The following is a 25,361-nucleotide window of genomic DNA, read 5'->3' on the forward strand; positions in this document are numbered from 1 at the left end:
ATAATTAAATGACATGGTACGTATGATGTACGATCCTCGCAGTAGATAGCGCTATTTATGCAATAGCGAAAATCAGACCTGAAAAAAATCAGGCCTGTACGGGACTCGAACCACTGACCTCTGCGATACTAGTGCAGCGCTCTACCAATTGAGCTAACAAGCCAACTGGGAGCAGGTCGTTAAGTTGATTCGTAATAAACCCGTGAAAGTGATAAATGAGATGCAATGAATCTATGAAGTTCATATATTTGTTCGCCATAGTTTTTCGCTATAGTTCGTATAGTTTTTCGCTATTGCATAAATAGCGCTATCTACTGCGAGGATCGTACATACGTATCTAATACCGCAGTTCAAAATATATGAACTTCATATATTCATTGCATCTAAATGACATGGGACAAAAAGTTCTCAATACAACGTTGTCATGGAAACAGGAAAACGATCAATATCACAGGAAGTGGAAGGATACGCTTTGGTTTTTTTTTATAACTAAAATCGAAGGGCTTTACCTGAAAAAAGGACGAAAAGACAAAGGCAAAAGATGGAAGGACAAAAACACGGTCATGATTCGAAGTGTAATATAGGCTAGTACAGCGGCCGGGCTGTGTTCTTGAAATAATATCTCATTGCAGTAAAGACTTAATTGTGAGAAATTTGCAAATCTTAACACAGAAATTCCATTATTTGAAGATAATAAAGATGATTAAGTAATACTAAGCCTTACACTTGAGCTGTGTTATAAGCCAAACGATTCAGGATAGAGATGAAAACAATATAATAGATAACTACTAATTTTTCAAATACCTTCAAGCAATGTTATGTACGCGAGTTGCACAAACTTAAGTATTCAATTTCAACATAGCGAAAAAAATCACTCTGTATCTGCTTGCTTTTGTATTTTACTTTCACAGATGACGGGGCTAAACGTACAAAAATAAAATCAACCTTTTTAGATGTAGTATTAATAAAGTGGAGCCACATTATAATTCAATTTCCGAGTCTTGATTTGTTATCAGGACAAGATATAGAACGTATATCAACACCTCAACCACGCTTGAAATTGTGGTTTTCTGTCATGTTACTTTCAATTTGTATTCATTGTTTCTAGATATCTGAGTGTTTTCAATCAGTGGGCTACAGTGAAAACCACAGGGTCACCAGTAATTGTGTCAGCCTCGTTAAGTCCTTTTTTTTTTTTTTTAATTTCGTAGACTGGACTAAGTTGCTTTCACAACACGTTACAACACACTATCATCGCTCCAACTCGAAACTCAAGTTAAAAATAACAGACACTTTATCCTGATCTGGTTCACAATCATGGGTTACAATTTAAGGACTTGAAAGGTAAACGGTATTCAGGTTGTTCCAGGTTTTTTCAATCTCTTTATTTAAATTTAATATACCTAATAATTATACTCATCAACTGATGAAGTTGTTATACTCTCCTTTCAGTAAAATATAATCTCTTTACTCATCAAGGACTATTTCAAATAGCGATTTTTCATTTTTGAAATTACACACATGTTAAGCTGGAGGGAGTCGATCAATCACGTGATCAGAGTTTATGGGTTGCAGCTGCCACTAACCAAGCCGGGACATAAACAAACTCGGGCATCATCCAGGCGACAGAGGGGTATGACCTCTCCAGATGAAACTTCACTTGGCGAATGGACAATGGCTGAGTTCCTACAAGAAAGAACCAAAATTTCATCGTGTCTGTATTTCTAAAAACTGTATTATCCGACCATGACATAATTAGTTGAAGAGCTTTCCATAAACAGCGGGTTCCGGTAAACAGATTGTGGCACAGTTTCGAGACAAATGATGTATCTTTGACCGTTGGCTACCATTTAGGGACAATAATGATAATAAAGGTAACGTTAGCGATCATAATAACGATAATGATGATTATGATGATGAAGATGACATGGATTTTGATTGGTTCTTGCGTATGACCGATTAGAGGACAGGCGCATTGATGAAGTCAAAATTGAGAACATTTTAGATTAGGGGCCGACCATTTAACTTTTGAGGGAGGGGGGGGGGTTATTTCTGATCATCAAGAAATTTTTCTCTAGCAATCTGCTGTATAGGATATTTTTTTCCAATTTTTTGGTACATTTTTTCTGTTACATTTGGGCTGTCTGCAATTTTTTTCTTCCAACAAGCGCTTGCAGGAAATTTTTTTCAAAATCACCCAGCCCCCCTCAAAAGTTAAATGGTCGGCCGCTTATATGTTCTTCCAGACCTGTACAGTAATCAGATCACAAAAAATCAGTGACACACTCAGTTGCGCTCGTGTGCCACTATTTTGTTTTTACCACATTTTGTGATCTGTCACTGAAAAGACAGTTCAGCTATTTTAAATTTCATTCTTTTTACGAGAGTCCACATACCTCCGACATCTTTGAAGCCGTATTCTTTGGCTAACTCTGCCACAATTAGAATCCGACCAGTCTTTTTCATAATATCGCTATCTGAAAGTGGTAATCAAATTTTAGACACCAGAACAAATGAAGAAGGAAGCTTTTATAAGGTAGTCAAAAGCTTTCCCGTCCCTTTATTTACGAACCAAATCGAAAAGAAATTTAGCAATATGCAAGAGGGAAAAATTATTCTTCTGTAAATACATGTAGTAAATGAGTGGTCTGATTTTCTTAAGTTCTGAAATCGTTAGCTCAGTCTGACTCCAGTGGCCTGGAATCACCTCAAAAATAGCTTTACAATTTGGGGAAATTGATCCAGCTAAATCCGGAAGCACTTAGAGGTTGTTATTGACAAAACCTTGCACATTTTGAGACTTATGCCTTTCACTCACTGCCCAGCTCTGCATATGGCGTTATGAGTCAAACAAACGTTGCAACAAGGGACATTGCTTTATTGCCTTATCGCGATCGTGTAAAAATAAAGAAAAAACTTCTTCAGTCTCCATAAGAGCTTTGAAATCCGCGCTCCAATGCTCTGCCACTAGACTGAAGAGGACACTGTGGTGAGCTACGCCACTCCTTGGTTCATATGAGACACGCAACCTGCACACTGCAGGGATCAACGACGTCAAAAGCTTTGTAGGAGCATAGTAAATAAGAAAGATGGTAAAAAAGAAAACTTAGCTGAGAGAACCCCCAAAAAGGGGCACAAGTGATTTGTGTGAAAATTGTGTTACACAATGCTAAAAAAGACAAAAGAGAGATTTCGCATCGCATTTACGTGAAACGTGAACGGCACGAGTGACCATATGGCTTTGTTTTTCCCGCCATTTTTTCACGCTTCCCGGTTGCGTTTTGCCGTTTCTACGTGAAAGTTACCTGTTTCGCGTTTGCCGAGTACGTAAGATTTTCTTCATTTTTTCTCTCACAGAGTAGAAGTTAATTGTCGAAAAAAGGGCATCAAGACTATTCCTTGTAAGTTATACGAGGGCGCCTTCAAAATCACCATAACGTGAGCTAACGCGAAGGTAAAGCAGCAAGGTTCACGCTATTTACGTGAAACGTGAAAGGGCAAGCTCACGTTTGCCATTTCACGTAAATGCGGCGCTTATTCTCTCTACAAAAATGGAGTACCTGCTGCAAGCCACGCCACAGCTTTGCCGGAAAATGTGACATCTTCAGCGTCTTTGAAAAGTTGGGCGGCTTTGCTCGCCTATAAAAGGTAAAAAATACTTACATACTCATTGCTTGTAAGTAGGCTGTCACTTGCATTGCGGCACGAGAAGTGGAAGACGAGCAGGCAAAGCCAAGCGTCGCACCACAAAAGCTATTTAATAGTTAGATTATGACATCGAAATTCCTATTTAAACAATAGAGTGTTTCTGTCGAGGAACTATCGGCTGATAGTTGCCCTGCGAAATTTTTGATGTTGTTAAAATAAATATGCTAGTTTTAAGAACATCAAATTTCCAAGGGGCAACTATCAGACCGATAGTACCGAGACATAAACACTCTTTTGTCTTTATTTTTCACCACTTAATTTTCTTCCGCGCGCCAGTCGAAAAACAGGCAAAACTTACTAAATGCATATCAGTCAAATATTTCTTCATGAGTACAGCCTGTCACAAATGTCAATAATTCGCAACCGTACATTGGCTAGAAAATACGTTATATCTCTCAGAACTTAAAAATCGCCGTTTTTCAGATCTGCCTAATTTCGCGGCCGTCAAACCATTCAAAATATTTCACGGATGAGTACTATCCATCCGGGTATTTTCCGCGGACGGGCACTATGGCCTGATAGTCCCCACGGATGAACACTATCGCGTCACCTGATCATTTTAAACCAATAAGAATCGGAGAAAATTTAGTGGTCAACTATAACGCGTCTAAGTTGATGACAGTAAAGCCCGAATGAACTATCCATTACAGCAGCCATTCAAAACAAAGGAAATGCAACAAGGAGCCAATGACAACTCACTGAAGAAAAGGACCGCACGAAGCGCGGGAAAACGGCGGCGACCGATTCACATCTGATTGGTGCTCGACCTCCACACCAATTACCCTGCGAGCAGAGCCTTTTTGACCTGTCCTCGAATCGAAAAGGAAAAAAGGCTCTGCCGACATCCTGTTTATTTATTCATCTAAAAAATGTTTAAAGAGGGAGCCCAGCTCGCCATAACGGTTTTCAGTGAGGGCCTCAAAATTAACAATGTATAACATAAGTAATCACGTAATTAATAAGTAAAAACTCACGGTTGAAATATGAAATATGAAATATCTAAAATATGAAATATCTAACATATGAAATATCTAAAATATGACATGAACAGAAAATAATAAAATCGATGTGCAAGAGATAACACACTAACGGAACCTCTTAAAAATTCAAAATATTTAAGCAATGAATTTTTAAAAGCATCATAGGGTAGAAATATGAAATATCTAAATATGAAATATCTAACATATGAAATATCTAAAATATGAAATATCTAAAATATGACATGAACAGAAAATAATAAAATCGATGTGCAAGAGATGACACACTAACGGAACCTATTAAAATTCAAAATATTTAAGCAATGAATTTTTAAAAGCATCATAGGGTAGACATTTCATGTCTTCTGGGAAAGAATTCCAGTCTGTCAATGTACTATTAAAAGATCTGAGTAGACCCCAGTTCGTGTTTGATCCAACAGATCTAATAGTTTCCTTGGAGCGAGTGTTATGGCTATGATAATCTGTGCCTCGAGTAATCATACTGTTTCTTTCACTGTCATTTATAACTTTATGCATAAAAAGACACCGTTGCATTGATCTTCTGGATGATAGATTGATCCAGTTCATATCAAGAAATGCTTGAATTGAAGAGGAATATGTCGCTCGATCCAGTACTAGCTTAGCTGCTTTATTTTGAAGAACTTGAATAGAATCCATCAAAACTTTGTTATTTTTATCCCCCCATACGATACTTGCATATTCGAGAACAGGAATGACCATTGTTGACACATAGATCCTCCATGCATAGACTGGGAGAAGATACTTGATTCGTTTTAGCACACCTAGTTTCTTTGCTATTTTACTTTGTAGCTGATCAATATGGTCATGCCAAGTAAGATGCTGGTTTATGATCACTCCGAGATACTTAAATCTGGTAACGTTCTCCAGTTGATCATTATTGGCTACAAGGGCTATGTCATTGAATTGATTTGATCTGTTACGTCCTCCAACGACCATAAACTTCGACTTAGTAACATTTAGTGTCAGCTTATTATTATGTAACCAAGATGTAATAGCTTCCAAGTCTGCATTGAGCTTTGATTGCAAATTGGTTGGCGAGTTCTCATGACAATAAAATGCCATGTCATCAGCAAACATTGCCATCTTTGAGTGCCGCAGTTCAGATTGAACTCCATCAATATATACCGAGAATAACAATGGCCCCAGAATGCTACCCTGCGGCACTCCCATAGTGACTTTAGCTGGGGGGGGGGGGGGGCAATGCATTTACACACATTGTTTTTTGAACTCGACCAGTGAGATATGAGCGGAACCATTGTAAGCTTTTTCCTGCTACTCCTAGTGACTTGAGTTTGTTGATGAGGAGCAGATGATCGACAGCAGTGTCGAACGCCTTGCAAAGGTCCAGGAATTAACACTGTTCCCGTCACGCATTCCTTGTCCATACTTTCAAGGACTTGATCTGTAAAGTCGATTAGGGCAGTGGAAGTTGAACGCTTCAGTCGGAAGCCAAACTGTGATTGTGATAATAGTCTGTTTACTTCCAAAAAGGAACTTAACTGAAAATGTGCTAATCTCTCTATGATCTTGCTTATAGTTGGTAACATTGATATTGGTCGATAGTTGTCCTTGATTGACTTATCTCCATCTTTAAATAATGCAGTGACTTTTGCACATTTCCAGACTCTGGGAAATGCTCCATCACTGAAGGATTTATTGATCAAAACAGTTAGTATTGGGGCGATGACGTCAGAAGCATCCTTCAACAGGCGTGCACTTAGCTTAGCAAGTCCAACAGCTTTGTTAGGTTTTAAGGATTTAAGGGCATTACGGACGAAGTTCACATTAACATTATCCAATTGAAATTCAGAAGAAGGGGTGTTGGAAGTAAAAGCAGTCGAAATGCTTTGAAACGGTTATGCTAGTACTTTCCCAATTGACACAAAGTACTGGTCCATAATCTTGGCGATGGAGAGATTTTCAGTGTGCCATTTCCCGTTTTCAAAGATTGAAGAAACAGTCGACTTTTTCGTACCGGGGAGTACCTGTTTTATTGCAGGCCACATTTCACAAGAATCACCCTTGGCGTCTTCAATCATCTGACAAAAATATTTCGACTTGAGATTGTTTTCTTCGTGATTGGTATAATTCCGCAGTTTTCTGTACATTCCCCAGTCGTTTGAACATGCGCGGCGGTTGCCTAGAAACTGATCCTTTTCCAGGCCGCCTTGAACTATTGTGGGCGCAGTTTTGGTCATTTGTGTACATGAAAAACAAAGGCGTGTGCACCAAAACCGGTTTGACTGGAGGCAAAACCGGCTTGAGTAGCCCGGAGTTTTGAGCTTTCGGCATTTCAAAGCACTGCAACAGGATGTCGGCAGAGCCTTTTCCCTTGGAGGGTTAAAAAGAAGAAAAGAAGAAAAGAAGAAGAAAAGGCTCTGCTCGTAGAGTACACACCAATCACAGCGCTTGGTGGAGCGAAAACCAATTCGATCTTGGAAAACAATCGTCACATTTGAAAACTGCCTTGTTTCTCGCCCAACTCCTCCTAAACATAGACTCTAAACGAAAGATTACCTTTCCTCCTTGATCAGCTTTGCTGAGAATCAAGTCCGTCACAATCTCAGTCTTGACAGCTCCTGGCCACAGAGAGACACACGCCACATTGTGTTTGCGTAGTTCCACAGCCATATCTGCAGCCATTCTGTCCGTCTGGGTGAAATAAGAATAGTTATGTCAAAACGGTTTAGAAAATTGTTAGTCTGTTTATCACACGTGGAAGGTACATACTTGGGCAATAATGACTGATGTTTCCTGCAAAATTGCTGAAACCGGCAGAAACCACTGAAATAACTTTTAATGTACGATACATAACGTACAATAGAAAAGCACAGACATACTGTGCAAGGGAGGGGGAGGGGGGTAAGGGAAGAAATTGACAGGGTACTTACTGCAGCTTTGCCGACGCCATATGCAACATTAAAGAGATATCTTAGGCCTCCCGCCGATGACACATTGACAATAAGCCCCTGCTTTGCTGGAACCATCATTTTGGATGCGTGCCATGCCGCTACATAGCTGGACCTTAAATGAGAAACAGGTCAAAAATAAAGTATACGTATCTGGCAACTCAGGCAGTAATTCAGTTTATCAGTATCAATTTATTGTTTGTCTGCCAGTCAGCGAATCAGGCAGTTAGTCTGGCAGTAAGTTGGTCAAAAAGTCCATCAGACTTCTGGCAGAATTTATTGTATGTCAGTCAGTCGGTCAGTCGGGTAGTTGGCGTGATCAGTAAGTTGGCAGATACCCAAAGTCACAGAGTCATTCATTAATCAGTTAATCAGTGGGTCAGCCAGTCTTGCAACGAGTCAGTCGTTTCATTTCATGAATTGAGCAAGTATTAAATTCAATAGACAAGTGCAACTATAAGACAGAGCTGAATAACGTATACGCATGCGCTAGGTTTTGCGGCGGAGACACGGATTTATGGCCGTTCGCATGGTTGATTTCCTTTTCTGTTGCTTCGAGGCGTCGTTTTCCTTGCCGCTTTTCTTTTACAGAACAACCTCCAAAAACTTGGTAGACCCTCTAAAAATTTTCGAAAATTAATTTTCTCCTCGAAACCTCTGGAAATAGGAAAATGCCTTCGACGAAAACAGAGTTCCTCGGTTTTAAAAGCCAGCCCTTATCTATTTTCTGCTAATTTCGCTAAATTTTAGACCTAGGACACTTGAGCCCGCGTTGTTGACCGCATCCCCTCTGACCTACCATTTCATTGTTTAGTGGAGGGGGACAGGGGGGCGGGAGCCTGGGAAAACAAGGAGCGGGAGAGGGAGGGAAGTGGGAGAACAAGGGGGGGAAGCGGTATCTACATGAGGGCGTGAACCGGGAGCAGAAATAAATAAGGCGATAGTTTGTTGTTTATTACAGGGTATTACTCAGTCATAAACACTTATCTAGCAAGGTTTTGAAATTTCCAGTTAACATCTACCAATGCTTAAAAACATTTTCGGAGGCAAGAAAACGTAAATTTGTACCCGGGCTGGAAAAACAGCATTACTTCCGGTAAATTTGTGAATCCCTTCAAATTGATTACGTCATTGGTCACGAGATAGTATGATATGTACAGTGTCTGGTAAGTTGTAGCTGTCGAAAATCTCCAACAAAGAAAGTGATTCAGGGTCATTCAGGTCAATTGTGGCAAATGTCGTCAAAGACCATACTAATCAGTCTCAGTATTTTCCGTTGTGGCCCCGAAAAATTCTTTCATGGAGGACCTTCTTGGGAGCTCACTCCTTATGACTTGCCTCGTGGTGCAAACTTGTTTCAAAGGAATGCCGCTTCAGTGAGCGCGCCGGAGAGTGCGGAGCGGTCAACTTTTCGACGCAATTTTTTATTTTGAATAAGGCTAAAGCACTTCCCATTAGAATAGGGAGTCAAACAGCATGGCAAGCCATCAGATTGGATTTTATAGACAACAAAGACAAAATGATAGCAAAAGATTACGAAATACACGGTAGGTGTGATTTCCTGTGCTGTTTGTATTATACACGGTAATTAAACATATTTGCAGCTGCCAAGAGTGCGGATTACATGCACTTTCATTCTCTCAAGCAAAACATCCCTACATTTTTCAACTTTTGAAGTAGGACGATTTAGGAGAGGAATCACCATTAGTTTGTTTGGTTCTGGTGAAGCGTTGTCAAATAAATACAGAAATTCAGTCAATGATAACATTACACAATCTGGACAACTCATGCAAAGGAGGGCAACATAGTACAACCTAACACAAATTAAACGTGTACTAACGTTGTAGATATCAAATGATATTGACAATAAAAATTTGGAGTAGGAAGAGGTCAGTGCGGCCTCCCCAGCGCATGGAAGACTTTTTCTAACCGCAAAGGTTAAAAGACGATTTCAACCCATCGAACAAATCTGATAATTGGTCGAACAAGACTGTTCAATCATGCTTCACTAGCAATTAAACTGAACGCTCAAAATGCAAACGGTTCAACAATTGATGTACTAACTACGAATACTTAGTCCTACTTACGTCAAAAAGGGAAAGCAAGAACGAATACAGAAGAAGCAAACTCTAAACGTTACGTCTACCTCTTGATTTTTTCATTTGATTTTGAATTGGTAATAGCTATTACATCACATATTGAGCTGAAACTTTCTTCTCTAAGACGAGATGTCAGAAGCGACGATCAAACTGTGACAACCCGGTTAGTGAAACCACAGGCGGCCCAAGCTCTCTTTGAGAACCACACAAGGAACACAATTTGCATATCGATTGATAAGGATTTGTATGGGATTTTCTACAAGATATCCAGAGATAGGAAAACCAGGATTAAAAAAAACTCTATGGATATCTTGCAGAAAATCCCATACAAATCCTTATAAATCGACATGCAAATGGTGTTCCTTGTGTGGTTCTCAAAGAGAGCTTGGGCTGCCTGTGGTGAAACTTAGTTTAGTAAGAAAACTGACCAGTAGCAGCTTTCATCGAGAACTAATGATCCCTAGCCAAAACAAAGGTCAGCCGAAATATTAACTTTTAGCTCTGTTTGAAAGTTAAACCCGGGTTTCTGATCCTCTTGATTAACCTGAATATGGGAGCAACACAATAGAGGGCGGGAGTCGGGAGGCAAGGGGGCACACAAGTACGGGAGGCAGGAGAGCGTGGCAAGGGAAGCGGGAGACTCCAACCCTATCCCCCCCCCCCCCCACTGTTCAGCTCTGTCCAACTACAACACAATTGCAGTGCTAAAATACCTTAGCCTAAAGAGCAAGAGTATTTTTGGCAAACAAAAGCTCAGTATTTTCTTGGTGAAAATCATGGCTATCATCTTTATTTATACAGAAGCAGAAGGCAAGGACAAAAATCAGATTTCCACCAAGTGGGTGAGCGATGGCAAAAAGGGAGGAGGGGGGTGGGGGTTGGGCAATGACTTTTCACCTTTCCCCGCCCCCTGCTCCCTCCCGCCTCATCATCCACTCCAATTATAAATCAGACATATCTGGTCAAATAAATTATTGTGAGGTTGTGACATCAGTGAGCTCACCCTCCATACTGCAGGCTAAATATACCTTAACAATGCTTCTTATAAAAAATTAAGATCAATATTTACCTTAAGCCCACATTGTTGACCTCATCCCACATTTCCACTGGCTAGATATAGGACAAAGATAAGGAGTCACTCAATGTTTTAAAGACTGTGCACTCTGTTCTAAGGGTTAAGAGACTGAGCCAAACTTTCCATTTGCTATGTAAAAAAGTAAATGAAGGATGACTTTCCAGCCGTTTTATATCAGACTGTATTCCTACAACTGACCTGTTCATAAAATGGATGCCCAGCACTCTCCAATATTGCCTAGAAGTAAAGGATATGCATTTAGTGAATTCTAAGTACCTTGCAATACAGTTTCATTAAAAGTACTCCCAGCTTTAAATAGTAACATTTCGCGGGACACATTAAACAAGGGAGGTGTGAGACAGGCCCTGTTTGCTGTTTTGATCTGTTACATGCAAAAATGCATTACAGATGTGTATGGATACAGGAAAAGTACAGATGGTGGGCTTTCATTAACCTATCATGATTATCACAACTTCAAAAAAGCCATATGCGTGGTTTATGGAAATGCAGTAAACTAACTCCCTTCAAATAGTAATGTGCACAGAATTCTCTAATCCCTCAGTATGGACACCAATATCTTTTATTTATAAAGTGGACAACAGCATGTGGTGGGCTAACTTGTTTATCACTGAAATACATCACCTTAACTCCCTTGTAAGCATTGTTCACAAGAACATCCAGTCGCCCATTTTGTTCTTGACTGACTTTTTCGAACAATTTTTTTACTTCTTCATCATTTCCATGGTCACATTTCACAGGAATACAGCAACCAGCACTCTCCTGACCAATCTATAGTAAATAATGATCTGGCATTAACCCTTAATTTACACCCTAAGATCAGTATCCATATTTTCTACCCTCTTTTCAATGAATTTCCTTTGGTACTGACAACGATAAATATTCATTTAACAAAGCTTTTAAGGTTGGTGGTAGTTTCCTTTATCAGGGCTTGACCATAACTTTTTAACTTAATTACTAGCCAAGTGGTGAGTGACATCTTAGATGCTACCACAATTTCAGTTTGTTTACTAGCCGAACAGGATGATAGAAATCGAAAACCACTGGCCAAAACTGAATTTCCTTTAGTCTGTGGCTAGTGGGCGGCTACCATTGGTGTCGCCGAGCCCTGTTTATTCTCATGACCTTGATGAATGTTCAATGTATTGACCATTTGATCGCCATATATCCTTTACTTACCTACTGTAATGAATGCAACTAAAACTTTACAATGAAATGAAATTCAAGCCACTGTATTCTTTTTGTATTTACCTCTTCAGCTGTTTGCCTCAATGACCCTTGCTTGCCTTGCCCAGCATCAAGAGTCCTGCCTGCAAATTCAAGAAAGCCAGGATGTGTCAGTGTAAAATTTATTGTCTGTCCATTTCTCCTAACAGATGACAAAATTGTTTGACAGAGTCAAGGGAAGTAACATCATTGAGTATCTTCAATAGTCCATATATACATGGTTGAACAGTCACCTTCCTTTGTCAGAGAGTACCCCCCCCCCCCCAAGTCTATGTTTCACTTACAGAGAAAGTAAAATTATGGGGGAATCAATCATGCACATGCCTTTCTTAAACTGAAAATCTTATTTTGTAACTTACCTGTGATGTAAACAGTAGCTCCAGCCTTAGCCAACATCAAAGCAATACCTTTTCCAATTCCTCTGGAAGCTCCCGTCACAATGCATACTTTTCCTGCTAGAGAAGGCAGCTCGGATGCCATCCTGTCTTGATCTAAAGATAGGAACAATTAGTAGTAAGGTGTCAGCTGTAACCCAACGTTACTTGGGTTTTGCTTTGCTTTTCTCTATTATTAGTCTTGAAAACTCATAACACCTTCTCAACCAGACAGATGCAAACCTTAAACCTAATTAAGCCTTGCCAAAATGAACGTTATTCATATGACAATAAATGAAAATTCTTATAGAGACCTTTCTAAACAAAACACTCTTGGCCTCACATTTTATCCATTTATTGATTTCGTTTTATTTATGACCCAGCAATACGTAGAATCGTCAACCTAGAGGGGATCTAAATTTTGAGAACACAAGTTGTTCCATACACTCTTCATTCAAGTAAAAAAAGCATTAAGCAGTAATTAAACAAAAATCACAGCTTACAGAATCTGGACATGGCAAACTCGATACTGCACAAAGTGTTAAAAAAAATCTCTGTAGTTAAATGTACAACGTGAATGAAGAGGGAAAAGTATCACTCGGATAGTGATATCATCTACTTTTTGTGGAGTTGATGAATCATTCTCGAAGTCTGTAACTTTGAATTGCGTAACAGTACCTGCCTTCTACTATCAAATTAAAAGGTGGTCACGCGAACTAGCTGGCAGTATATCTTCTGCATACTCTGCAATTGCAATTCACTTTTTACATGATATTTTTCTTCACTGAATACAATATTGCAAAAGCAAACAAATACGAAGTCAAGCAATGTTTGGTCAAATCTACATTATCCTAATCCTTTCTCGACACCAACTTGAGCAGATTCTGAACGAAAATTTAGTTTTGGCGGTGGGGTTGCAGAAGACTGTCTAAAATATTTCCTTGAATAGATGTAGATCAACACAATTCTAGTGCTTAAAAGTAGTTACGCACTAAATATAAGAATCAGGGAACACATATCTGCGTCTTACCTGATCTTTTTTTGACACAAAGGTTCGGCAAGAGTTCGAAGTCTCTACGTCGGACGTAGCAATGGGGTTGCAGCGTCCAACTGTGATCACGAGCCCGTGAAATGTAAAATCGATGTTTGTTTTGTGGAGTGGTCGTGTGAAAGTGAGGTCATCTCCGTAGCTACGACTTTTATCCGTTTACCTTCGCGTCAACATCCGGTGCAAACATCCTACTTCCGATTGGAGGAAATTAGTCGGGAATCTCCGGCAGTTTGATTTGAGTTCCTTTCAGAGTAGGGGTAGGTGAATTTACCTCAAAATTTTGTACATTCGTCTGAAATGTCACTGCGGGTCTTTGTGAGTAGATTTTCTGGAACCTTGGGAACTCTGAGAATGAGCTCAACTGTAGCCAAGAGCCGCAGCCTAGACGGGAAAGTAGCTGTTGTGACAGCATCAACAGAGGGGTCAGTTGATACAAATGTACATAGCTGCTTACATGCTAAATGATACTGCAACGAAATATTGTGAAGGCAACCTCAGCGTAGTTTACATCTGACTTTAAGTCAACTTAATTAAGTTCTTGTGCGTCTGAATCAAGCAGGACGGCTCGCTGTTGTCCGAATTTTCACGGTTAAGTCAGAAAACGTTTAAGTACTGAAAAGTTTAATGGTGTTCCCTGTTAGCTTGGATTCATTTTATTGCGGAGCTTGTGTATTGTGGGCGATAGTAGGGAGGGGGTAGGTCTTAGAGCAGAGAGTTTACAACTCATTATGAATACTGATTTCTGCTCAAAGCTTTGACACATGGAGTGATAGACTTGGATAATAAATCCAATCTTTTTAACATCATGTTTCCTGACACAAAAGTGTTACCTTGACCGCATGGGTGGACTGGTAATTTGTGTGTGTGTGTGTGTGTGTGTGTGTGTGTGTGTGTGTGTGTGTGTGTGTGTGTGTGTGTGTGTGTGTGTGTGTGTGTGTGTGTGTGTGTGTGTGTGTGGGGGGGGGGGGGGAACCCTGTGATGGACCAGCAGCCCATCCATGGGAAATTAGAAATACTCCAAGTTGCTTCATGCTACAGAAACCGAAGTTAAGTCATACTCATACTCGTACATCTTTATTTAACGAGGGTAACATAGTAACTTGCATAAGTTTTCTAACATACGGCCCCTCATCTTCCCGCCCATCCCACCCCAGAGGAGGACATCCATCACACAGTAATCTCGTGTGTGGGAAATTAACGTCTCCTACCCAAACCCTGCAGGAGGCGGGACCTCCATTTATTCATTCCTATTCGAGAAGACTAGAATATCTAACCATTTCTTGATGTTATAGAAGCCTGGTAGCAAATTCTTCTCAATTATTTTAAGACTTTGAGTGTTGGTTGGGCCAGGGCTCGAACCCTCAACCTCCCGCACAACAGTCCAGTGCATTACCCATTGGGCTATCTGGGCGGTGGTTTAAGTGCTTGCCTTATGGGCCACTTGGTTCATATACAGAATTTTTTTTTTCTCAGGATAGGGTTTGCCATTGCCAAACAACTTGCTCGTGATGGTGCAAAGGTTATGATCAGCAGCCGTAAACAGGACAAAGTAATTGATGCAGTCTCTAAGTTGGAGAAAGAACAAGGTTGTACAGTGAAAGGTGTTGTGTGCCATGTTGGGAAAACTGAACATCGCAAGAATCTTATCAAAGAGGTACTAAAGTGTTGACTTCTGATAACTGTATGCAAATAAATTGTGATGTCAGTTTATAATGAATGATATTTGATGATTATTTTACCATGGTTGTAATGAACATTTCTGTAAACAGACATTGGATACTTTTGGAGGAATTGACATCTTAGTGTCAAATGCTGCTGTTAACCCCACATTTGGACCAATACTAGAGGTAATTTTTGACTAATGCTAATTGTTCTAGTCTGAGAGTGAAAAGGAGTATTACGTATGATGACAAGGATAATGACCAAATATGGTGATGGAAAAATGAATAAGGCTACAAGAATTTTTTTTCTGTATAAAAGTAATTACTTGTTTTGATTATACAGTCAAACCTGTGTAAGGCGGCACTAGCATTGTATTAAGGGGTCACCCTGTATTATGCGGTCAGGTGCCAAAGTCCTGAAATTTTCACCCCTTAATCAGTCATTGTCATTGTCAAGTATTGACCCACTCTTGACCCATATATTGACCAATATGTATTGGTTGAGAGCACCTACAATAAAAATGATCTGTACTGTCTTCCATCTGAACTGAACAGTCACTAAAAAACTGAACTGCTCAAATAAAACTAAGAAATCTTTCAAGTAATTTTCAATCCATGTTTCTCTACAGTAGTATTTTTGAGTGAGGTTCTGACACATTAAGTAGTCAATTATGGCATAAAGTGGCTTTCTGTGTGCCCCTAATCTGTGGAACCTGTCTTAAGCAGTCAACCTGTATTAACAGTCACCCTGCCATTTCCCGTGGGTGACTGCTTAATGCAGGTTTGACAGCATGTATTCATTTATAATAGAAAAAATTTTCAATTGAATTTTGAATTTTAAAAGTAATCTCAGATTCCTTTTGTTTTGCCTTTTCTTCCTCTGTGATTGTTCCAGAAAATCTTTACTACCTTCTCTAGCAGTCTGGTGCAAAACTGAAACCAGTTGATAGTTGCTTAGTCACACTGACAGTTTTCATGCAGTCTTCTGCTTTTACTCTGAGTTCTCTATCGCCATTTGGGATTTTAACCTTTGTGATGGGTCTTTGTTATCACTTTTATTTTCACAAAACCCAATCAAACTATGGATGAATTGTCATGTAGGAGATTAGTTCAATAATTTTGAAAAAAACTAAAAAAAGTTTGTCATAGTAGGTGTTAAAAATTGGTAGTGTTGTTAAGTGTGGTCAACCTATCATTGATTGATTGTTATTTCAGACACCAGAGGAATCATGGGAAAAGGTATTATTTTATTTGTGAAGAATAAATTCTGATGTTTCTTTTTCCTCTTATAATGTGCATCAGCAGCTAAATGAAGTGTTAAAATCTCCTGTATGGTAGGAATATGGGGGCCAAATGAGCACAAAAGGAAAGAGAAGAAAAATGCCTTAATACATGTACCTGAATGTGTGTGGTTGTCAGTAGTTTGTACTTTATGTGTAACAGACTCAAAAGTCAAATTGTGAATACTGACAAAGTATTAGTTTCTTAGAAAATTTTGTGTTTGTTAAACTTTTTTTTGTATTTTGTAAATTACAGATTTTTGATATTAATTTGAAGTCAGCTTTTCTTCTGGCAAAAGATGTTATTCCATTGATGAAAAAGAGAGGGTTTGTATAGTCCTAACTTGATTATATACATATATGTATCAGTAGTAATGATAGTTCAATTACTCTAAACTGACTTGTGCCAATAATTTATAATACAGTTCACCTAAAATCAAACTTTGTTGTTTGTTTGTTTCAGTGGTGGATCTGTAGTGTTTATTTCTTCCATTGCCGGACTTCAGCCATCCATGCAGGTAAATAAAACATTTTTTCAAACTTAACTGTCATATAAAACAAATTTTTTGGTTTGAAAATTAAGCCATTTTTACAGGTTTGTTTTTTATTTCAAACATACATGAATTCAAAAACCACTCCTTAGGTTTAGTTACCTGCAGTTTTGATAGTTTATTTTCCAATTATTTTTAGTATGATCTTTGATCATGCTTTGAAGGCTGATCGTACCATAAAATTACTTTAAACTGTTCTTTGTCAATCTCAAAGATGGAGAGATGAATAATTCTTTAGGACTGAAAAGCAATCTTGATTATTCAGTATCTTGATGCCATTGGTTTCAGGGTCTGGGTGCTTATAGCGTAAGCAAAACAGCTTTGCTTGGTTTGACAAAGGTTCTAGCCAATGAATGTGCTCACATGAGGGTGAGGGTGAATTGTGTCGCACCAGGGATCATCAAGACAAATTTTAGTGGAGCAGTGAGTATTCAAAAGCCGTGAAAGCAATTTATTTTAGATATAATTACCCTTTCATTGCAAATAAACATGAGATAAAAATCAAAAATGAAATTCATCCAGATGAGGTGACATTTATGAGCCAGAAGAGGATTAATAACTGAAATGCTGTGAGAGAGATGAAAATGATAAGTAAGCATTGGTAAAGTGTGATTGAGAATAAAGAAAAAGAAAATGAAAAGAGCTGGATAAAAAATGATCAAATAAATAAATGCATGCATGAAATAATGGAAAACAAAGAAAACAAGTGAGGTAAAGACTAATCAGAACAGAGGTAATTATGAGCAAACTCTCTTCTTGGGTGGATCAACAATGTGACTTGAGTAAAAATGGAAATTAAGCCCTAAAGAGCGAGTGAAGTAAATTATAGTGTACACTGGATGTCTTTTTCGCTTTTGCAGCTTTGGCAAAGCGAGTCCTTAACTGAGGCAGCACTTGCTCAAATTCCCATGAGGAGGTAAGGCTGGTGACTAACAAAGAAGATTTATGCAACCCTTTACCTTCCAAGATCTTTTATCTCTTTGACTCTTGACTTTAGTTGTTTAATGCATTTGACGATGGTGTGGCACTGACAACTGGCAATTGATATTGGTGGGAGAAATTACTCACTGATCACTCCTAAGAGCGGAAGGGGGTGTACAGAATGATTATAAGTTTTGTAAATAACAAAATTGTCCTGCTTCATGAAAAGTCCAATTCTGTAAGGGAGGCCTGTTTTATCTGTTTTTGGCTTTCAGACTTGGTGAGTCAGAGGATATTGGTGGTGCAGTATCTTTTCTATCATCTGATCAAGCATCGTACATCACTGGAGAAACTTTAGTTATTGCTGGAGGAATGCATTCAAGACTGTGATTTTAACTTATATTTAAAGAAAGACTAAATTTGACAATTAGGTGATCTCATTGAAGAGATATCTTGTTAGACTACTTAACCCCACAAGAAAAAGCTATGGAAGTAATTTTATGTAAACTTTGGATGTGATGTATGAAGGAAGCACTCTTAACGTAAATTTTAATAAAGTGAAAAGTCATGAAATGAACTTGAGTCGCTGCAGGCAAGATTTCTGTCTTTGACACTGGCTTGTGTTGATGTTAATCATTCGTTTGGTCACAGTCCTAGGAGTGAAAGGGTTGTGCTAAGAATCCTACAGTTTTCATATTGATGAGTCAAAAAGTAATGAGATGTACTTTGACCAGAGTTTTGTATTTTTTTCTGAACTCTGTTAATTACCGTGGAACTTGAGATGGATAGTTCACCCCACCATTGTCCTCTTCCTTCCACGCAACCTCACTTCATCCAGTTTCTTTATTATCTCTGCAGCCTTGCTTGCTTTCCTCTTATAACTTTCCAAAACAATCTTGAACAGTTGCTCAGTGTTTGGATGAGTGCTAAGGAAGGCCCTTTCCAAAACGTAAAGATCAACACCCTTATCTTCCGTCAGGGACGATATAAAGCTCAATCCGAAATCAATTAGAATGATATTTTCAAAACCTGATTTTATCAAGATGTTTGAAGTGGTCAAATCCCCATGGATACAGTCTACGTTGTGCATTACTGCTAATGTAGATCCAATTTTCTCCGCAAGACTTTGTAAACTTTGCTCAGATGCTTCAGAAGGATCATCCAGAAGCTTGTTGATGTGATCTCTAGCTGTCACGCAATTTTCGATTTCTTCCATGTAGATACAATGAGTAGTGTAATCAACATAATAAACCACTGGAGTGCAGATTCCTGTTTTCCTACAGCGAAGCATTGATCGCACTTCTTGCGTGGTCCTTCGATGGGTGAGCTTTTCGTCCAGGGAAGGATGCCTGTAAGATTTTGAAAACCTCTCCTTTACTATAGCCTTCTTGGTGTAAAACTCCGTTTTGTACACACGTGCTTCTGCGCCTTGCTTGAGCAAGCTCCAACATTCCATTGCAGACGCCATTTTGGACATGGTTCACGAGCCTTCGTACGGTCAGCGTGTGCCCGTGAAGTTCATGCACCTTCATTTGTATTCGTCGCCATCTTAGCATCACGGCATTTCACTTGTAAGTAGACCTTAACTCTCGTTTTACTCAGCAATCGTTTACAGCATACATTCATTACAGCTTTGCTTTACCTTCGAAATCCCACAGCGTTCCAAGATGGGTGTACTACTAAGGATGAGGAATCATATTCAACAAAACAGCCATATATTGTACCGTGTGGGTTACGATCTACGATTCTTGATTGCCGGTTTTCTGGTCACAGGCTATGGAGTTAAAAAGATTGTTGCTGCTGGAGAAAAAAGTGAGTAGTATATTCTATTGAAGGGTGTATTTTGTTCTTTGAGTATTTGACGCGGCGTTCACCCGATCTTGTATCGGTTTGAAGGCCACCCTGACGTGTAGGCACACTCGTTGTTAATTAATACAGGACGGTGTGCATCGATTCAAATCTTGAAATGTGTTACCATCACATGAATGTTAGTCTTGGAATTTTTGCTTTTCCGTCATTTGCATATAGCCCTGATTTGTTTCCTAGCAGACTTCACGGGAAAAGAACCACCTAAATGCGGGGATGAATTTAAAAATTATATTGGGCTAATCATAGTACATTTGTACTGCTAATAGGTACTCAAAGTTTGTGGCATTAAAGGGGAAGTACGGTCTAGAAAAAGTTTACTTAGATCAAAACTTCCTTGCTTGAATTGTCTTAACTGGCTATTCATTTGAGCTAAAAGCATTTTAGTTGCAAACAATTACGTTCCAAAAATCGGCATTTTCAAATTGAAATCCGCCATCGTTGTTATGACATAGCAATGGTCAAACATGCTAAATTATATCCCTTGCTGAAGTGGATGTAAACAAGGAAAACAGTGGCAATGGGGGTGCTGCCTATTGAATTCTCGACTTGGATTTTAATCTAGCGAGAGGATGTAGTACATCCATTTATGTTTCAAATGAAACATGGCTCGTCTTCAGGGGAAGGAGATACTTCTGTTTGGGAGAAAGACAGAGAGAAAGTCAAGAAAATGAATTTCAAGAAGAAACGTCGACCCGCTCAGTCGCTCACGTCTTGGAAATCGCGAGTGGTTCTCTTGTGGCAACTGCCAAGAGAAACCTACGGAAAACGGGAATGTATCCTCCTAAGAATTAAATGTACTAGGACACCGACTCAATTTGAAAGGCAAAGGTTTTTTTTCTCAAACAAATCCCAGCTGTGGAGTGAAAGTTACTCTGCTAAAGAAGACCGCAGTGCCCGCTATGGATTCATTTTACACTGCTACCTCAGAATGAGACGAACTATTTTAGCAGACTTTACAGGAACCCAGCTTCGGTGTATAGACGGAACACGAGCCATTTGGAACTAAGATCAGCCCCAGTTGGCATGCAACAAGTTAGAAGTGCTAGACTTGAAGATCATTCTTCGTATGCGTAAACACTGATAAAATTGATTATAAACACTAAGTTGCCAAAATTAACGCTGACAAAAGGCAGAAGTTAATTGTTACAAATTAAATTTTGTTTGTTTCAGCATTTACCTTTAATTTGCAAAGTTGTTTTTCATCTTTACTTTTAGAATTAGCTTCAACGCAGTATTTTTCATTCTAAAATGTTTGAAATGTTGCAACTTGTGAGAAGTAGAGCTTTGTTATTTTCGACGCGCACCGGAAAATCGCCTATGTCATACAGGGTTTAAAATAACTGAGAAGAATATGCTTCCTTTCTGTAACATCAAGAAATGGTTAGATATTCTAGTCTTCTCGGATAGGGATGAATTAATGGAGGTCCCGTCTCCCGCAGGGTTAGCGGTAGGAGACGTTAATTTCCCACGCACGAGTATACTGTGTGATGGATGTCCTCCCCTGGGATGGGTTGGGTGGGTGCTTACAGGGCCGTTCTGAAAACCACATCTGTGAGAACGTACCCTGTCTAAAGATTATTATCTATCTATCTAATTATTCACTTACAATAAAATGGTTTGAAAAAACTTGTAGAATAAATAACTGAGGGCTGTGTTGAATATGGAAAAGGTAAGCATAGCTTTCAGTTTGAAGCGAAGCTCAACAAGGAAAACCTGCATGCCTGTATATCTCGCTGGAAGTCTTCGTTCTGGCACTGAGTTCCGAGGTTTTACAGGGTTCGGCAAGTCATCAACGCAGGTCATTTTTGCCAGCTAACTTTTCTTTAATATTTCACTTTCCGGTAGCTTGTAGAGGCTTACACACTTTTTCCTTTTGAATTTTAGTATATATTTTGACATTCAACAACAGGACAGTTCATCTCATTTAAACTATTGGGACTATTAGAAATTGTTTTCACCAAAGGTCAAACTAGTCAACAAGGACAAAGTGCCGAACTAAGTTTGACTGTTGCTGCGTCACAATGTCGTAATATCCAAGATGGCCTTTTTCTAACCACGAAAGTTGTAAAAATGGGCAACTTCGAAGCGCTCTTGTCTTTAATTCAAAGCAAACTAGACAAAATGGCAGTTATTTTCGAACTCCTGAGGAAAAAGTCTTCTAATTGAAATAAACTTTTTCTAGACTGTACTTTCCCTTTAAAGCTCACAACGTTGGTTAATAATTTGTTTAAGTCTCCAGCTGGACAATTTTCTGCATTTCAGTCTTATTTCGAGTTACCAGCCTTGTGGTGCTATTAAAAACAAAACAAAAACCTGTAGTGCTGTCCAATAGTTTGAAAGGAGAAAGTCCAGGGCTCGACACTAATGGTAGCCCACTAGCCGCAGACTGGTAGAAATTCAGTTTTGGCCAGTGGTTTTCAATTTCCACCAGCCAGTTTGGCTAAACAGACTGAAATTGTCATAACATTGAGCCCTGAAGTGGGTAAGAAATAGAAGTGGCTGGGTCATTGTGAAGCCCATGTTGTTTAGCAAGATTAAATGCGAGCTTGGAAAATAATCAGCTCAAGTGTCCCAGGCACTCCATGAAGGTAGTGCGAGTCTTCACTAAGTTTTGAGTGTGGAATCAATTCACACCTGAATCTAAGACTGATTATGCATTAAATTGTAATTAAAAAATGAGCACTGGCTGCTTTACAAATTCCTTTGATGGTTCATTGATAATTGTTAAGCTTTTCATCAGTACTTCTGGTTTAATAAGGTAAAAGTAGCCAAGGAAGGCAGAGGAGGGACAATAAATTTGGCTTGCTACTGGCTATTATTAAGAGCTCCAAACTATGTTGCTATGAGGCAATTACTTAAAGAAAAACTGGGTAAAGTAGGGAGGCAACAACTTTTGTTTGTGTCCCTTACCCTACAGTCTAGACTAAACTTAACTGTGTCAAAAATTGACTATTTTATTTGTTTTTTCTTTCTTTCTTTCTTTCAGAGCAAGGTGGTAAAACAGGAGGTAAGCCTAGAAAACATTTTTTCATGTAGTGGTGGTGTTAAAATGATTTTCAGTGGAAAGATTTTTGATTCTTTTCAATGAATGTCATTTCAGAGGCAAATTGTTGGGGAATCTAATAGTAAAGTGTTTAAAAGTGTGAAAGGTGTCTTGGGAACTGGACTTACATCCTCAAGGAGGCAAATCTTACCCTCTGTTTATGTGAAAAAAAAATTCAGAGAGATAATATTTCATTCAGCTGTGTGGTGAATTTCAGCTTGCCTCCTCAGGGCTGTGGTCTAGCAGTGCCCAGTGGCTCCTGTCACTTTACTTTTGCTCTTAGGTGACTCAGAAATCTTAGCTTTTTCACAAAAAGCATATGCTGAGCACCCTGGATTTCACAGTTTCAGAGCACTGGGTTCCCTTCAATTTTTCATAGAGATGATATTGATTTGTATTAACAAGATCTTGGTCTCAAAAAATAAAAATCTCAGCTACCCTATCTTCTCTATTTGGTATTGCAAAAGTTTTAGCGATGAATGAGATGAGGTGGGATCTCAAAAACTGAGTTAGGTATATATGTACAGTATAATTTGGATATATCAACAAAGTGGAAATGGTAAATTGGCCACCGTAACGATTACAAAAGCTGGCGTTTCGAGCGTTAGCCCTTCGTCGGAGTGAATAGAGGAATTGTGGGTTGTGTGTGCTTTTAAAGGCAGAAATTGGAGCTACGTTATTGGTGAGAACATGGCAACGAGAAAAACACGAATAAATTACTGGAATGAAAAGCGTTCGTTGATACCTGTGGGATTTAGACTGCCGGTTTGAAAGATGAGCTTTTGATCAAGAGTTTTACGGCTTTCCATGCTACACTAAAGCCGTAAAACTCTTGAGCTCATCTTTCAAACCGACAGTCTAAATCCCCCAGGGATCAACGAACACTTTTCATTCCACTAATTTATTCGTGTTTTTCTCATTGCCATGTTCCCACCAATAACGTAGCTCCATTTTCTGCCTTTAAAAGCGCACACAACCCACAATTCCTCTATTTGCTCTGACGAAGGGCTAACGCTCGAAACGTCAGCTTTTGTAATCGTTACAGTGGCCAATTTACCATTTCCACTTTGTTGATATATCCAAGTTATTTCGTTACCCCCACCGACGCAGCCCCAAACAGTTTCTTTAGAAACTATCAGCCTTTATATATGTACAGTGTATGGTGACGAGGTTCACCCATAGAGGCCCATGATGTTATGATTCCAGCAAAGTAACTGATGGGAAATTTAACTCTCTCTGTAAATTAATTGACAAGATGGCAGATTAGGAGAAGAGCAATTCTTGTGTGTCTTTGGTCGTTTCAGTATCTGTAACCAAGTTATGTAAGTTTTGCACTGCTAAAGAAAGGGGTTTTAAAAAAAATTATTGTGTTCTTCAGGTGGTCATCATTGAAGTTTGAAGACAGGTTACAAGGCTTTTTCAGCATTTACTCTTAAATCAAGAAGCTGTATGTAAGATTGGAAGACTTCTGGGGATGTGTTCTGGAAGACTACTTTTGCTTTGTATTTTGGACCGTGTGATTGAAATTAAAATTTGATCTTTCTGTAGAAGGTAATGTTTACTTCTGCTAGTTGCAGGTTGCAGAGTTAACCAGGTTTTTGGCACTGCACAGACATATCTGCCCACCCAGGATGGGGGGGGGGGGGGTGTGGGAGGCAAGTAGGGGTTGGGGGGGAGAGAATGAGGTGCTGGCCGATTTGGTCAGGGAAAATAAATTATAGACCAACTTTCATAAATGGCTGCCCGATTAATATTCTTTTGTTTAAATTTAAATTAGCCCCTCTGGCCTCGCTTGAGATAATGTATTCTTTTGAATTTTGTACTGGAGAACGTGGCCAGAAGGGCTAATTTAAATTTAAACAAAAGAATATTAATGTGGCAGCCATTTGTGAAAGTGGTCTATAGTGAAAGAAAAAGCCAAAAGAGAGATATAATTAAATACAAGATAAGAAAGAAGCAAAAAAATTGACAGAGGGAGCCTGGATGTGCATGTTTGCTTGACTATTTTCCAAACCAATAATTATGATATACAGGCTAGAAGATTAGATAGAAACAATTTCTATCTGAACTGAAGTCTTAATCATCTCTTTTTATTAAAATTGAGAATGTAAATTTTGTCTAATAGTTTAAATCTTGTTGGTCGAACAGTGTAATTGGAGTAGTTATTTCCTCTTTGAATAATGGATTGGTTGAGTGATGCGGAAAAAAAGTTTTATAGGGGATGGCCTCATAGCTCTTGTGTGTCTAAAGGGTTTGGGAGACCATTTTCCTGTGATGCAGGACGGCTTAGAATGACTAACCCCTTTTCAAAGCGTGAGGATTTGATTCATCAGTTCGTTCAATGCAATTTGCAAAAGGTAAAGATTTAAATTTTCATGCACCCATGAAAGTGACGAGGTACTGACAAGTCTTAGAGATTCCTTTTGGTGAGGTTTGATTGAATAAATTGGAGGCAAAAGAAACTGAATGATTATGAAGTTTCACATCGAAGTCACCATCTCAACGTAACAGTAACCACTCGTAATAATAATAATAATAATAATAATAATAATAATA

At 39.0% G+C, this 25,361-nt stretch overlaps 3 protein-coding genes across 4 annotated transcripts in view; 1 reads left to right on the forward strand and 2 right to left on the reverse strand.

Annotated features, from left to right (window-relative positions):
• The window catches only part of LOC111330981 (dehydrogenase/reductase SDR family member 1), a 32,964-nt gene extending 19,364 nt beyond the window's left edge, over window positions 1-13,600 (reverse strand). The window contains exons 1-11 of one of the 2 annotated variants that reach the window (XM_088751775.1): window positions 13,460-13,598; window positions 12,415-12,546; window positions 12,080-12,138; window positions 11,453-11,599; window positions 11,009-11,047; window positions 10,805-10,845; window positions 7,619-7,751; window positions 7,245-7,379; window positions 3,561-3,639; window positions 2,397-2,477; window positions 882-1,686 (exon numbers count right to left, since the gene is read on the reverse strand). In XM_088751775.1, the coding sequence (XP_088607901.1) occupies window positions 1,556-1,686; window positions 2,397-2,477; window positions 3,561-3,639; window positions 7,245-7,379; window positions 7,619-7,751; window positions 10,805-10,845; window positions 11,009-11,047; window positions 11,453-11,599; window positions 12,080-12,138; window positions 12,415-12,535 (966 nt within the window). In that variant the 5' untranslated portion in view covers window positions 12,536-12,546; window positions 13,460-13,598 and the 3' untranslated portion in view covers window positions 882-1,555. Of the gene's footprint in view, window positions 1-881; window positions 1,687-2,396; window positions 2,478-3,560; window positions 3,640-7,244; window positions 7,380-7,618; window positions 7,752-10,804; window positions 10,846-11,008; window positions 11,048-11,452; window positions 11,600-12,079; window positions 12,139-12,414; window positions 12,547-13,459 lie in introns of those variants that run through there. The other variant, XM_088751776.1, reaches the window with a different exon arrangement.
• A 120-nt stretch (window positions 13,601-13,720) lies between these two features.
• Window positions 13,721-24,355, forward strand: LOC111330983 (dehydrogenase/reductase SDR family member 4). Its single transcript, XM_088751780.1, has 12 exons — window positions 13,721-13,902; window positions 14,954-15,134; window positions 15,250-15,327; window positions 16,357-16,380; window positions 16,678-16,748; window positions 16,885-16,939; window positions 17,261-17,395; window positions 17,833-17,888; window positions 18,169-19,464; window positions 19,552-19,705; window positions 22,749-22,769; window positions 24,184-24,355. The coding sequence occupies exons 1-9, from the start codon at window positions 13,778-13,780 to the stop codon at window positions 18,281-18,283; spliced, it is 840 nt and encodes a 279-aa protein (XP_088607906.1). The 5' UTR covers window positions 13,721-13,777; the 3' UTR covers window positions 18,284-19,464; window positions 19,552-19,705; window positions 22,749-22,769; window positions 24,184-24,355.
• On the reverse strand, window positions 18,279-19,370 carry LOC111330984 (EKC/KEOPS complex subunit TP53RK-like). The gene has a single exon (XM_022936000.2). The coding sequence runs from the start codon at window positions 19,368-19,370 to the stop codon at window positions 18,684-18,686; it is 687 nt and encodes a 228-aa protein (XP_022791735.2). The 3' UTR covers window positions 18,279-18,683.
• Window positions 24,356-25,361: the final 1,006 nt, after the last annotated feature.

Source organism: Stylophora pistillata, chromosome 3 (genome assembly GCF_964205215.1).
Source record: "Stylophora pistillata chromosome 3, jaStyPist1.2, whole genome shotgun sequence".
NCBI classification, from domain to species: domain Eukaryota; kingdom Metazoa; phylum Cnidaria; class Anthozoa; order Scleractinia; family Pocilloporidae; genus Stylophora; species Stylophora pistillata.